General features: G+C 40.5%; 1 protein-coding gene across 2 annotated transcripts in view; it reads left to right on the top strand.

The window, feature by feature from the left end:
* The window catches only part of rnf166 (ring finger protein 166), a 74444-nt gene that overhangs the window by 14019 nt on the left and 44234 nt on the right, over window positions 1–16191 (top strand). For both annotated transcript variants that reach the window (XM_030070993.1, XM_030070994.1), the window contains exon 2: window positions 9906–10062. In XM_030070993.1, the coding sequence (XP_029926853.1) occupies window positions 9906–10062 (157 nt within the window). The remainder of the gene's footprint in view (window positions 1–9905; window positions 10063–16191) is intronic.

Genomic DNA, 16191 nt, shown 5'->3' with positions numbered 1-16191 from the left:
TGGTAGGCTTTTCATTACAGAAATAGCAATCTAATGTTAATAGTAATAATTTTTTATGCTTTCACATCGAAGGTATAAAAAGGTTGAGTTGTCCAATCATCTGTATGTGCTATTCTTGTGAACGTGATATGTCAGGAATGCGAGGAGGGAATTTCTTTAAATTTGGCCCCAACATCCACTTGGACTGAAAGGATGAACTGATTAGATTGGTGGTCAAAGGTCAAGGTCACTGTGACCTCACAAAACACAATTTTGGCCATAACTCAAAAATTCAGGTTAATTATGGCAAAGATTCAGACAAATGTCAAATAGAATAAAATGAAGTCATGACAGTTAATATCCAAAAAGTCAAAGGTCAGCTTTACTTTGTCATAATTGTCTGCAAAAAAAAAAAAAAAAAACACTTTAGGCCATTATTGTTAACGCCATAATTCATCATTGTCACTGCACTTACTCTCCCTGAATGACAACCAGGACAGGGGTCCTCCTGTTCCTCTGGTAGTCCACCACAACCTCATTGGTTTTGCTGATCTGACCTGAGCTTCAGGTGATAATCGTTGCACCACATGACAAAGCTGTCTTATCAGTCCTCTGCACTCGTCTGTAAAAAAAAAAAAAAAAAAAAAAACTCTCTAAGTGGAGACATTATGTTTTTCACTGGAATGTTTTCACTGAAATCATATGTGTCAATATAGTAATAACTTCCATTTTGCCAAAAAATACACTTAATAACTTTTATTAAATTCCATAATACTAATTATACACAATTTTTAATAGTAATTATACACAATTTTCACAAATGACCTACCACTTGTATTAAATAAGGCTACCATATCATTGTATGCAGATGATTCTACGGTTTACTTGTCAGCACCTACATGTTTAGAGCTAAATACATCCCTACAGCAGGAACTGCAATCTGTGATACAATGGATAAGGAAAAATAAGTTGGTTCTTAATGTATTAAAAATAAACAGTATTATATTTGGCTCAACACAAACTCTACAACAACAGCCTGAATTGAATCTTATCATAAATAATATTTCTGTGAAACAAGTACAAGAAACAAAATTACTGGGAGTTATGTTGGATAACAAATTGTCTTGGTCTAAACATGTTGATAAGATGGTATCCAAGATGGGAAGTGCCGTTTCTGTTGTAAATAGGTGTACAGCGTTCATGTCACCAAGGTTAACTGAACTGGTGATACAGTCATTAGTATTGTCAGTTCTGAACTACTGTCCAGCAGTCTGGTCGAACACTTCACAAGAAAATATAAAAAAGTTGCAAATTGTACAAAATAGGGCAGCAAGAACTGCAATGCATTGTGGTTACAGAACAAGCATCATAGCAATGCATAACTACTTGGGCTGGCTGTCGGTAAAGAAAAGATTACTATATTCATTCGCTCATCTATCCAAATCATTGAATTCAGGTGTTCCAATCACTTCCATGACCACAGGTGTATAAAATCAAGCACCTAGGCATGCAGACTACTTCTACAAACATTTGTGAAAGAATGGGTCGCTCTCAGGAGCTCATTGAATTCCAGCATGGTGCTGTAATAGTAATGTAATAGGATGTCACCTGTGCAGTAAGTCCAGTTGTGAAACTTCCTCGCTACTAAATATTCCACAATCAACTGTTAGTGGTACTATAACAAAGTAGAAGCGATTGGGAACGACAGCAACTCAGCCACGGAGTGGTAGGCCACATAAAATCACAGAGCGGGGTCAGCGGATGCTGAGACGCATAGTGCGCAGAGGACGCCAACTTTCTGCAGAGTCAATAGCTTGAGACCTTTAAACTTCATGTGATCTTCAGATTAGCTCAAGAGCAGTGCGTAGAGAGCTTCATGGAATGGGTTTCCATGGCCGAGCAGCTGCATCCAAGCCTTACATCACCAAGCACAATGCAAAGCATCGGATTCAGCGGTGTAAAGCACACCGCCACTGGACTCTAGAGCAGTGGACACGTGTTCTCTGCAGTGACGAGTCACGCTTCTCCGTCTGGCAATCTGATGGACGAGTCTGGGTTTGGTGGTTGCCAAGAGAACGGTACTTGTCTGACTGCATTGTGCCAAGTGTAAAGTTTGGTGGAGGGGGGATTATGGTGTGGGGTTGTTTTTCGGACGTTGGGCTCGGCCCCTTAGTTCCAGTGAAAGGAACTCTTAATGCTTCAGCATACAACGACATTTTGGACAATTTCATGCTCCCAACTTTGTGGGAACAGTTTGGAGATGGCCCTTCCTGTTCCAACACGACTGCGCACCAGTGCACAAAGCAAGGTCCATAAAGACATGGATAAGCGAGTTTGGTGTGGAAGAACTTGGCTGGCCTGCACAGAGTCCTGACCTGAACCCAAGAGAACACCTTTGGGATGAATTAGAGCGGAGACTGCGAGCCAGGCCTTCTTGTCCAACATCAGTGTTTGACCTCACAAATGCACTTCTGGAAGAATGGTCAAAAATTCCCATAAACACACTCCTAAACCTTGTGGAAAGCCTTCCTAGAAGAGTTGAAGCTGTTCTAGCTGCAAAGGATGGGCCCACATCATATTAAATCCTATGGTTTAAGAATGGGATGTCACTCATGTTCATATGTGTGTGAAGGCAGCCGAGCGAATACTTTTGGCAATATAGTGTAGCTATGCAACCAGACATGCTACTAGAGGAAATTTTACATTACCCAAATCAAGAACAAATACAATTAAACGAACGTAATATATAGAGCTATGCGAGAATGGAACAAAATGCCAGAAAATATTACACAAGAAAATAGTAAAATAAATTTCAAGAAGTTAGTTAAGCAACACCTATTAACCATAGCCTATTAATAGACAGGCCAAGGCTCTGGTGAGTGTACATTTTTAAACCTTTGTACAAGCTGAAACAATGCGTGGGGATGGATGCCGAAAGAGTATGAATAACTGTCAAATCTTTAGATCAGTGGATTGAGCTTGTTGGCACTGGATATAATGGTTAAAACCGGTTGGATCTTAGGTCGTAGCATAGGAATACGGGATATAACATCAAAAGTCAAGCTGCTGATTTCTAGAAGAAGGGGCTAAAGAATGGAGTTTTGATTGTGTTACCAGGATACATATGGTAGGCTACATATGTAGACCTTGTTAAGATTATTGATATGCAAATACTATGTACCGCTGCTGACCTGAGGGAGCTGTTTTGTGTATGTATTGGTGGTTAGTTATTTCATTTATTTTATTTTACATATGTATTTAGAACATGTAATGTATTGTAATGATGTACTGGCATTGACACGTTGTAAAGATTATGGTAGGACCCCAGGAAGAATAGCTGTGGTTTGCCACAGCTAATGGGGATCCAAATAAAATCAAATCAAAATCATAATAGTCAATAGTAAATACAGATATTATACAAGTGTGGACTGATGGGCTAACTTAACATTACTATTATTCATAGTAGCCATATCCGAAATAGAAGTCTTCATGGGTCTGTTATCTGAAGACTGCACCCACGCGATTTCATGCCCATATCCAACTGCTCCCACGTGATTTCAAGCTGCACCCCTCTGCAACTTGCATTTTTTTTTTTTTTGCAGCTCCCACTCTTACCCACAATACAGTGTAACAGGCCTGCAGTCCACCCTCCACATTCCAATCCCTCATGGTATGTCATGATCTGGGGCTAGTATCCAGGTTTTTTTCCCCATTGTTTCCCTTGTGCTTCTCATTTTCCCCCCTTCCTAGTGTTTCCTGTGTTTTCTCTCTCCTCATGTTATTTGTGTGTCTCTGAGCATGGCTGTCCACTTTGGCTCAACAGTTCCACCAATCACTCCTGATGACTCAAGCCAGCTCACCTGCTTCTCATCATCTCGTCAGTATGCAGTATTTCAACCCGAGCTCTCCAGTCACTCCTCCCCAGATTGTTCACTCTACCAGTGTGGTCCACATCTCCTTCAGCCTGCCAGCTCTCTGTTCACCTCCAGCAAGCTGTGGTCTGCCCGCCATCTGCCTACCTGCCTTCTTCATCACCACAGCCATTATTCCTCATTACCTTACAATAAACCTTCATCTACTCTGCCCACTGGTCCACGTTCTGCTTCTGGGTCAAAACAGTCATTGTCCTAACATGGTATCAGATAAGATAAGATAAGATAAGACAACTTTATTAATCTCCAAAGGGGAAACTGTTTAACCACCAGTACAGCCAACAACCAGCACGCACATAGTAAACAAATACACATCACAACAACAAGGATTTCAACACAAGGCCATTGAGACATGATTAAAAACCATAAATAAAAGACACTAAGACACAATTAAAAACTAAAAGATACTATAGATAAAAAAGGGTACAATAAAAGCAATAAAAACAAAATAAATAAATAGATAAATACAATAAGCAAACAGTAGGCTACTGTGCAGCAAGCAAGGACTAACGGTGACTGTTAAAAAATTTGACTGCTGCAGGAACAAAGGACCTTCTCTGTCGTTCTGTGGAGCACTGAGGCATCGCCAGACGCTCACTGAATGAGCTCTTGAGTCCTGTAAAGATACTCTGTAGTGGGTGATTTTCATAAAACGCTGTTTTATGAAAATAAAAATGCTGTGGGGGTGTTTTTCAACAGCAGGGACTGGCAGACTGGTTAGGGTTGAGGGAAAGCTGGATGGAGCAATGTACAGAGAATGAAAACCTGTTCCACATCACTGAGGACCTCAGACTGGGCCGAAGGTTCACCTTCCAACATGACAATGACCCTAAGCACACGACCAAGACAATACAGGAGTGGCTTAGGGACAACTCTATGAATGTCTTAGAGTGGGCCAGCCAGAGCCCTGACTTGAACCCTGTTGAACATCTCTGGAGATGATCTCTGAAGAGACCTGAACATGGCTGTCCACTGACGGTCCCCATCCAACGTGACCGAGCTTGAGAGGATTTACAAAGAAGAATGGCAGAAAATCCCCCAATGCAGGTGTGCAAAGCTTGTTGCGTCATACCCAAAAAGACTCAAGGCTGTAATTGCTGCCAAAGGTGCTTCAACTAGGGGTCTGAATACTTATGTCAGTGTTATATTTCAATTTTTTCTTTTTAATAAATTTACAAAAAATTCTACAGTTCTGCTTTCACTTTGTCATTATGGGATTCTCAGTGTAGATTAATGAGAGAAAAAATGAATTTAGGCTGAAACATAACAGAAGTGAAAAAAGTGAAGGGGGTCTGAATACTTTTTGAATGCACTGTATATTGTTTAGCCTGAACTGGAAAGAGATTAGCCAAATAATATACCTTGTCATAGACATCAAAGTTAGATCTGTCAAATATCCCTCAAAATATTTGAACTGCATGTCTAAACGATGACCCAGGTTTGCCATAATATATAGGCTTACCATGTGCGTGAACGTTACAAGACATAACTTAGAATATTGCAGGGGGCTTGTCCTTAAGGGAGGCAGGGAAGTATGTTATGCTCTGCCTGAGGACTGACAAGGTGAAAAGGCTTGTGTCAACCAAAGGCATCTGTAGGAGCCAACATAGTATCTCAGCTCTTCCCTGGATTGTTTTTGACAGTTTTGCATTCCCCTGTATTTGAGTCTGTTTTCAGTAAAGCTACCATAGTCATCTACATCACAGTCACTTCCCTCCTTGTTGCCTTCACAGGTTGCATAACAAGCAAGCAGGCTGTTGGTCTTGACGTGGGGCAAGGCAACCTACGGCATGCAATCGGACAATTTCCAGCTTGCAACCAACACATGTCCAACCTGCGCAAAACTATGTGCCCACACATGACCTCCAGCAGTGTTCGGTAACATACCCTCGTGGCCTGTATCTAATGGAGGTCGTGCAGATGGACCCGCCCTGTGGAGACTTACAGTGGTGGAAGGAAGTTTTCGGACACCCCATGCATTTGTGAAATAGGCTATTGCATTTAGAATCACTCTTAGGTCTTCAAGTGCAATTTCTTTTAGTACAGTCACAGCCAAAATACTAAACAAATCCTAAAAAAGCCATTAAAAACATAAAATTGATTGGTTCCATAAAAATACATGAGAAATTTTGAGTATTGGGTCATTTTGGTACCAGTGATGAAGGTCGTTCTTTTTATTAAAAGACACAATTTTTGTTGCCAAGCTTTGTGTCTATATAAAGCCAGCACATCTGAAAGTTCTTCAGACACAAAAATGGCTAAAACAAGGAACCTAACACAGGAAACACGCCTGAAGATAAAGATTCTCAGCCAGGAAGGGTACAGCTGCCGCCAGATAGCCAGGAAGTGCAGATGCAGTCCTTCAGCAGTTGGATATACTCTGCAGAAATACAGATGAACCAACAGCTTGGAAGACAAACCAAGATCTGGGCGTCCAAGGGTTTTTTCAGCAAGAAATGACCGCATCCTGATCCGCATGTGCAGACAAAACCACCGAACGACATCACAGGAGCTTCAGCAGCAGTGGTCAAACCAAACTGGTGTCCACTGTTCCACACGCACTGTACGTGGCCGACTTTTAGATCATGGCTTAAGGTCCTACAAGGCTATCAAGAAGCCCCTGATCAATGAGAGACAGAGGCTAGCCCGGCATCATTGGGCCCAGGAACACAAGAACTGGACAGCCAGGAATTGGAAGAAGATTCTGTGGTCAGATGAGTCCAGTTTCCAGCTTTATCTTCCTCCTACTAATGTGAGGGTATGCAGAAGGCCAGGCGACAAAAAAATTAAAAAATATATATATATATAATTTGTATTTGTTTGTATCTGTCTAATGCAGCCACACCTTTTGAAACACACAAAAAGATTTTTCCACAAATATTTCATGATAATATTTGAGATTGTGTAAAATTTTAAGGGTGTCCGAAAACTTTTTCCACCACTGTATATCCCAGAAGCATACTACACACTTATTCTAACCACATTTTGAGTATGCAGTGTGTTCACACTATAAAGGCATGAAAATTTGATAAACTCAAGAATTTTATTTATCTATTTATTTATTTTGTTTTTATTGTACCTTTTTTATCTATAGTATCTTTTAGTTTATAATCATGTCTCAGTGTCTTCTGTTCATGTTTTAATGTTTTTTAATCATGTTTCAGTGGCCTTGTTGAAATCATTGTTGTGTTGTGTATTTGAGTACTATGTACTGGTTACTGGCTGTATTGGCGGTAAAACAGTTTCCCCTTTAATAGATTAATAAAGTTGTCTTATCTGTCAGTGTACATACACCATTGGCTCAGTTGTTTAAGTGTACAGTAACTTTTGTCCCACAATGCAGTGCGTTGCAAACAGGGAGGAGCTTCTCAGCGGGGCACCAGAAGAAAAGTCAAAACTGAGTCAGAATTTTGAGAAAATTTTGAGCACAACAGGCAGAGGCAGTGTACAACACACCTCCCTCCCTGCTATCATTCCTTCATGACAGTCCCTCTGCAACACTGTAACTTCTGGATTGTCCCTATTCCAATGGCAACCTAGGGACACATAATGGAATTGTCTTAGGTTTTAGATTCTAGCTTCTTACTCATCTGTGAGTCTGAATGATAATGAATCGGAATGTATTTTGATGTATCTGTGATGTTTCGACATCAGTTGAAAACAAACAAAAAACAAGTCTTGGTGCTGGCTGGAATATTTCAGCCTTCCCCAAAACAAACAAATCTGTGTGTTTGGAGTAAAGTGAATTAGGCACTTAACACCACTAGGGGCTCTGGACCTTAACAGCATAAGATGAATATAATGGTTTATTGTCCACCATTTTGTAATTTTTATGAATTATTAGCTGATATGAGTAGCAGGCAAATTGATTGGTATATGTCTAATCCATAATTTGGAGAAATAAAATAGTTTTCATCTTCTTTGAGTCTGGAACTGATGGAAATAACAAAGAGCAGACCAGTCCTCACCTGGCTTTAGTTCTATTTATATTTAAAGGGATAGTGCAGCTATTTTTACTGTACTTCTGACCTTGCTTGGAGACATGATATGTTTGGTCATACTGACACAAATGCTTGCTTCTCAGTGGCTTATGCATACACACAGACATACAGGGAAAATAACTGGGCATTGACACACACTGTGTGTGTGTTTGGGGGGGGGGGGGGGGGGGGGGGGGCAAATCTGCCTAGCACTGGCAAATTAAAATAGTGTATCTATCAGGGATAATTTTATGCCAGCCAAATTATTTCTTTTCAATTGATGATATCACCCTAGCCGTTTTCAGTGCAATTTGCCCCCACACAAAAGGCACAGTTTAGGTTACATTTTTGTATTAATTGTCAAGCTATGGAGGTCTTTTTACTGAGAAGTTTACACGTAATCACATTAGACAGTATAAATGGCAGCCAGTTAAGAGCCTGCTGATACAGAGCTATGGTTAAACTTCTATTTGATTGGCTCACAGTGGCCAGTGAGCATAAAGTTTGAGAACAGGTAAAGAACAAGGACAGTATATGAAGCCCCAACACAGACAGAACTGCAGTTCTACTATGTGAATGTATGAATCTAAAAATCATTTATGCTCGAACTCTCTGTTTCTCTCTCTATCCTTCAGTCCCTCACTGCAATTCACTGTCTTCCCAATTTTTTTTAAATCCCACTGTAGCTATGTCTGCTTTGATCATGGGTGAAATTGTCCAGGATGTTCATCATGTTTTCTGGGCGAGTTTACCACTGCTTACGAGCAAACTGAACACTAGAAACTCAAATACAGTTAGATCCATAAGTATTTGGACAGTGACACAGTATTTATAATTTTGCCCTTGCACACCACCACAATGGATTTGAAATGAAGTAATCAAGATGTGATTGTAGTGCAGACTTTAATCTTAAATTTAAGGGGTTGAACAAAAATATGGCATTGACCGTTTGGGAATTACAGCCATTCGTATACATTGTCACCCCATTTTCAGAGGCTCAAAAGTAATTGGACAAACTATACATAACTATCATTACATGGATTTCATTCAATATTTTGAGGAAAATCCTTTGCAGTCTATGACTGCTTGAAGTCTGGAGCCCATGGACAATATCACAAAATTCTGCTACCAAATGCAAATCTAAACACTTATTTTTTCAAAAACTTTTATTTTCTTAATTTTTCATGGAATAACAAGAGATAGGCCGCACCTGGCCAAGAAACTGCTTTTTAGTCAAGTTTCCAATGACTTTTGAACCCTCTGAAAATGTGGTGATAATGTATAAGACTGGCTGTAATTCCTAAACAGTTATTGCCATAGTATTACCTTAGTATTTTTGAATTTTGGGTTACAGTTAGTGCTCTTTGTGAAATGGGTTTCTGTCATAAACCATATGACCAAGACCCACAAATGGCTGGTGAGCAACTGTACTGTATTATATTTTAATTATACAGTAATTTAATTTGTAATTTGAAAGGTGCGTGACAATACAGTTAGCTGCTGAGTCTCTCCTGACTTGTGGTCAGGATATAGGGTAGCCCAGGGCCAGGTAGCCTATAATTCATAAAATGGGAGATAAAACTCCTGTGGATGGGACTCTTCAACATCTCTCACCTTGCTTTTTATAATTTATGCTTTTTAATGACATACTATTATTTTTTATCTTATTTTGTTCTCTTTTGTAATTTCTTGACCCTGACCGATCCTGGATGAAGTGGCTTCGGAAGGATTGGTTTCCAAAATACTCAGTGCTATAGTCTTGTACATTTCAGAGGCGTAATGCATTTACTTGAAAAAAATAATCTGTCCTGTTTTTATGAATAATGAGATGATCTTGGAACTCTCAGAAAAGTTTTTATGGGAAAAATGGGGCCGGAAATTAGTCCTATTTTTCTGAATTCATTAGATTTTTTTCTATAGTGAATGCATGGCATTTCTGTATATTTTTGTGTATAAACACCATAGAAATGTTTTTTCACTCCTGCTCTTTTTCTCTGCTCATCCTCTTCCTTAGGTTCTGCGGGGAGTGTTTGCAGCCATGTCTTCAGGTGACCTCTCCCCTCTGCCCACTTTGTCGTGTGCCCTTTGACCCTAAGAAGGTGGACAGGTCCTCCAGTGTAGAAAAGCAGTTAGCCTCATACAAAGCACCATGCCGGGGCTGTAGCAAGAAGGTAGATAACATGTTTGTTACCATGGTCAGTTCTGTTTGCTTAGTATGCCTGTTATTTTTCAACCTTAACTGGATTTCAATCGAAGTATTTTATGCAAATGGAGAATTCCTTTAATATTGCAGTGAAGCTTATACACTTGCTTTACAGGACCATACCAATGATTTTTCATGTTGAGCCTAATATCTACAAAATGACTATGGTTCACTTTCCCCCTAGCTGCTATGTAGTACAGTAGTGGTGCTACCTTGCTCTCCTTGTTACTGAGTGCTGGATCCTGGGTCGATGCTCCAAATGCTAACTGTTGTCCTGCCATTGAGGTGGACTTCTCCTCCAGCAAAAAATCTTACAAATAATCACTTTGAAGTTCCGGTTATGGAGGCATGGAGAACAGATGTGTGGTGCCAACCTTTGCTCCGTAGCCCTCTAAACTTAGCCTTCTTTCAATTCTTAATTGGAATAACTTGGTACCACCTTCACTTTCATAAGGGAAAAAATGGAAAGCAAGAATATGCTGCTGAAAAAGAATGAAGATACAACAAAAAAGACGAGAAAAGTAGGCAAATACCCTCAATGCTAGCTACAATGGCAGCAAACCAACTGACAGACCTCCACAATGGTTCATTTCTGAGATAACCCATGCTCCGTCTACACAGAATAGTACTGCACTTAAAAGAACCTTTCAGTTAAAGATGCAGATGGCTAAATATGTGTTGAGTAAATACATCTCGATGCAAATATGTGGGCAAGTGGAGCCTGCTAAACTGTCATCAGTAGTTGGATTCAGTAAATTGTTTACCATGTTTGAAAATAGAGTAAAACTCAGTGGTAAACTGTCCCATTACCGCTCAGTCAAGAATAATGAGCACCATATATCTGTTATAAATATAACATTAATAGGAATTGACAATGTGCCAAACTGATTTTTTTCTTTGTCTTTTTCAACTGCAACTGGAGTAACAGTCATTATGGGTAACATCATTATGACTATCACTGTTATCGTCCATACTTTCATTATTATTGTTATCGTCACTGGCTTTATTTCTACTAATATATGTTTGCACACAACAGGGTAGTTGATCTACAAATAGTGACCACAAAGCAAAGGAATAGTTACCCTTTCAGTTTAAATTTTTTTCTTTTTTTTGTGTGTGTGTGAGTTTGATGTTCTGTTTCTCTCCCCAGGAAGTTAGCTGGAGTAACTTCCCCTGGTGCTATTATAGGGAGCTGTTCTACATTAAAAAAGCTAAAATTGTGTTTTCATTTTAATTGATTACATTGGTTGTAAATTTGGTTAAATGGTTAGTGTATAATAAGCTAATATATTATTTCAGTTTTTAAGAGAGTTGGTACCATGGTTGGTACCAAACAATGTTGCAGGGTAGGTTTACAGCTGCATCTAAAAAGTGTCAAGAAAATTAGGGGTTTGGCACTTCCTCAATTGGGAAGGAGGTGGGGTAGTAGGGGTATTTTGACTTCTTTTTTTCTTTTCTATTTTCTATTTTCTTTTTTTGTCTTTTTACTTTTACATTTCCCTTCAATTTACAAGATATAGGAATGAATCCTTCAGATGAGACAGTGGCCTGAACTAGACACCCTAACGGTACCACATCAATCAGATCTTCTATTCGTCTTTCACCTCCCAGTCTAGGGGAGTTGCCACATTAATAGGTAAAGATGTCTCTTCAAATGTGGACAGTGTTGAGAGGGACAAACAGGGCAAGTACTTGATACTTGATACAAGGCTCCTAAGCAGGTGAACTACATTAGTTAATAATTTTGGCTCAAATTATGATTGCCCTGGTTTCTTCCAAAGTTTATTTTTCACACTTACATGTCCCTCTAATGCACTCATTATAGGTGGAGATATGAATTTAGATTCTATCTGTCCAATGGTGGGTCATCTTCAAATCTCAAAATTCTAATCAGAGCAACTAAGGCATTTAAAAAAGTAATGCATTCATTTTCCAGACTGCACCATTATGCCGCCCACTGAAAAAAGAAATAGCTGTCTCCAGATTTGTGGATGTCTGGAGAGAAGGACGTAAATTACTCCTTGAGTACTCTTTCTACTCACACACTCAAACACAAAAGCTGCTCTTGAACTGATATCTTTCTTGCTCATGCTGAAAGATTCCACCTTAAGTCCTCGTGAATATCTTGGTAGGACTCATTCCAACCATGCTCCTCTCAAGCTCTTGATTGTTCAGAAGGACATCACCAGCGGTAATAGACTTTGTTATGACACAGACTATGTTCAACTTATCAAGAATAACATTCACAGCTTTAAGGGATTGCCTAGACCCTCCAGAAAAACTAAATAAATCACCCAAATGTTGCTGATTATGCGGGGGTCAATTATTTTCCAAAAGAGCGCATAATCCCCACAATAATCGCAAATTCCCGCAGAAAATATGTGAAATATGCGAGTCTCGCTTGATTTCATAATTTCCTCATTTTTCCACATAAAATGAGAAAACTATAACTAAAATAAATTAAAGCTGCAAGCAGCGTTGGACGGGCCCTCGCACCCGTGCCCCGCGTCTCCCTCGTGCCGTCGGGAACGGTCCATTCACGGTGCCATTCACTCAATCACACTCACTCACGCGCGCACACACACACGCACTCACAGGCACACACACACACTCACTCACACTCACTCACGAACACACACACACACACACGCACACACACACACACACACACATATGCACGGGCAGGCACCAACACAAACACACACACATGCATGCACAGGCGCGCGCACGCACACACACACACACACACACACACACACACACACACACACACACACGCATGTGCACTCATTCACTCACTCACACACAAACACACACACACAGAGTTCTGGCCCAGTTGCTAGCGGTGCTCCTCCAGCAGATGTCGCCCTAAGCTTGAGTTTGAGTTTGAGAGCTGTTTCTGTTCCCTGTCAGTCTTGACCAAGGGGCTGAGTGGGGGGAGGGATAGCCAGCTGCACTGTGTGAACAGAGCAGAGCAGAGAAAAAAAGTCCCACCTGTTAAACTAGTCTTCACCGTGGCCACAAACTTTGTCCAATCCACACCATAATATACAGTTTTGTAGGCATTTTCGTCCTCTTTCCATCGGCATAGGTTTGAAAGCTGTCAGACTTCTACTTTAGGCACCAAGGCAGCCAGGATTCTGCAAGTATTCTCACCAGGGTCCATGGGAAAAAGTTGAGGCGCTGGTTGTGGACACTCTGACTTTGAGGGCTTGTGAAATCCAAATGGTTCGAAATTTTACTAATTCCTTCTGAACTTTTGTTAAGGACTATGTCCTCTGTTGTATATTTGCTGTTCAAGCCGATGAAATTAACACCCTGGGAGGAGATAGATTTTCTACAAAGTGCAAATTTGGGCGAAAACGTGATTTTCAAACGCAAATTGCGGACTTCCTATTGGTTTTAGGTGGGGGGCACAAGCACGAAAAATGTCGGGCTTGATGAGATCTACGTTTCGGCGCTGGTTTGGTCTTTCTATGACATTCCTGTGGGCCGCAGGGGCTGCCTTTGCGTCCCTAGGTGGCGCTACCGAGCCCATTTTTGCACCTGGGGGGTTAAATTTGTGATTTTATCGAATTTTTCGCCAGACCTGGTGTGCGTGCCGAATTTGGTGAGTTTTTGAGCATGTTTAGGGGGTCAAATTAAGGCCTAAAGACACGTATGTATAATAATAAGAAGAAAGAAACGGTACAAATACAATAGGGCCCTCTTCCAGAGAGGCGAGGGCCCTAATAAATGGAGTTGTGATTTTAATTTAAATGCGACGCCCGGCCCGACATCATCAGCTCGCACATTCACAGCACAAGACAACACAACAACGAGCTAATGGAAGAACGGCATCCACAGGAGAGAGTAAAGATGATATTGCACTGAACAGGGCTCCCACTAATGGTGCAATAAGGCTCTTAAACTATTTAGACCTATAGGTTTGGCTCATTGAGAGCTGTTATTTTTAGAGTTTAGAGTTGATGTTCAACAGTTGAGTTTTAACTGTTTTTGAAAACATTGTAGCAGATGGTTTGTTCTGCCGCAATTTATACCTGAGCTGGGGTCCGTTTCACACAGCTGGTTTAGTGAAAACTCTAAGTCTGTTAACCCTGAAATGAGAGAAACTCTGAGTTTTACCTTTCACAAAAGGAGGTAACTCAAACCAGAGAAAGAGGAGTAACTCTAGCCTGTTTCACAGAGGGAGGTAGCTTAAGCTCTCGGTCAATTACTGCAGTAACAGACTCCATGATACTAACCTGGTCGGGACCAGGTTTTTCTTATGAAACCTCGAGTTTCTCTCTGTGTCCGCCCTCTTTCAGCCACAGACGGTATTTAACTTTTATTAAAATAAATAAATAAAACAGTCAGTAGGCCTTTATTAGAAGTCCATTAGTAGTTGGGTGGCGACTTTTTTTCACGAACATGGCATTTGACAACAATCCCGATTGCACCTAAATTAAATAAATTAATAGGCTACCATTCAAGCAGTTTTCCCCTGTAATATTATTGTGATTGCAACAGACATTTAAACTTAGCCTACGCATTGACCCGAGCTGCAATGTTCTCCCACACCTCTCCCACGAGGGAGATGTTCAAACTCGCTGTATGAATGCATTAAGATTTCCAATTCAACTGGTGTGGTCAGGACCACCCCCTATCCGCTTTCCCTAAAATGTGTGTTCAAGATAGCAATTTCAGGGATAGCGCATAAAACACGCCCACGGACACACCTCCAGGCGCAAATAACAGAGATGGCATAAGGTATAGCGGGTAGCGTGGGCGTAAGATGCCGTTTAGGGATAGCGGAAGCTCCTAAATGCGCAATTCACGGATAGTGGGTAGTGGCAGCGGGTAACGGGTAGCACAAGATAGGGCCCTAAGAATCTAAAATGGAGCATTTTCAAACACAAAGTGAGATGACCATGATCCATGTGACCTATTTCTTCAGTTTACAGTAACCGGCTTGTCCATACTTGTCCAAGATTTAACCCACATCTTAAAATTTGGGTAAGCCACAATGTGTTCATTCCTGTATCTCCTGTATTGATATCAAAGGGGGGAGAGAGGAATACAAAAAGATGGGAAAATTTTTATATTTTTTTTTGTGTAAAAGAACTAAAAACTCTGGTGAGGGTTTGGAGTCGGGCAAAAAGATCGATGGGAGGGTGTGGGTAAAGTTATAATCAGGATCATAGTAGGTTTAAGTGGTGGTTTGAAAATTACCATTGATTGTGATTGATTTTTTTTTTTCTTTGCAAGATTGGCAAGGTCATAACACACTAATGTGCTTATCTTTCTGGCTGCAAATTTCCTTTCTGTATTATTCACATCATTTATTTTGGTATTTCATTTCATCTCTAAGTGAATGCAAATGAATGTACTTTTATAATGTATATGTGATTACCATAGTGAATAGATGTGATTAACGTAGTGCATAGATAGTATCGTAATGCTCGGACTATTGAGTGCACCTGAATATAAGCCGCACCAACTAAATTTAAAAAGAAAAAAAAATTGTACATATAAAGGCCGCACTTATTTATAAGCTGCAGGTGTCCACGTTGTAACATTTTTTTTTTTTTTTTAATTTTTATTTAAATAAATGCTTTTTTCCGAACAGTGCCTTTAACACGGCAGTAACACAGCAGTAACGCGGAAGTGACACAGCAGGTTAAAAAAATAACCAGCCTACCAGCCGTAGGCCATTAGCCTACCAGAAAAGTCACTGATTGCTATCTTTTCATCTTCCACCTGCGCACTAAAACCACTGAAGTCGTCTTCTTCAGTGTCGGAATTGAACAGCCTCAAAATGACTTTGTCACACACTTTCTCAGTCTCTTTCGTTGTCGCTCTCAATGTCACTTTCGTCTTGAGGCGAATTTGTGTTTGTGCTGGCCTCTTCATCATGCAGCAGTCCAGCCTTTCGAAACCCGTTGGTGATTGTGGATTTTTTCACACTGCTCCACACTGTCAGGATCCACTGGCAGACTTGAGCAAAAGTTGCTCTTCGCATGCGGCCAGTTTTGGTGAATGATTTCTCACCGCTAGTCATCCAAGCCTCCCACTCAACTCAGAGTGCCACTTTGAATGCACGATTCACACTGATGTC

The sequence above is a fragment of the Myripristis murdjan genome, chromosome 15 (genome assembly GCF_902150065.1).
Source record: "Myripristis murdjan chromosome 15, fMyrMur1.1, whole genome shotgun sequence".
Lineage (NCBI taxonomy): Eukaryota > Metazoa > Chordata > Actinopteri > Holocentriformes > Holocentridae > Myripristis > Myripristis murdjan.
This window is presented reverse-complemented; position numbering and strand designations above follow the sequence as displayed.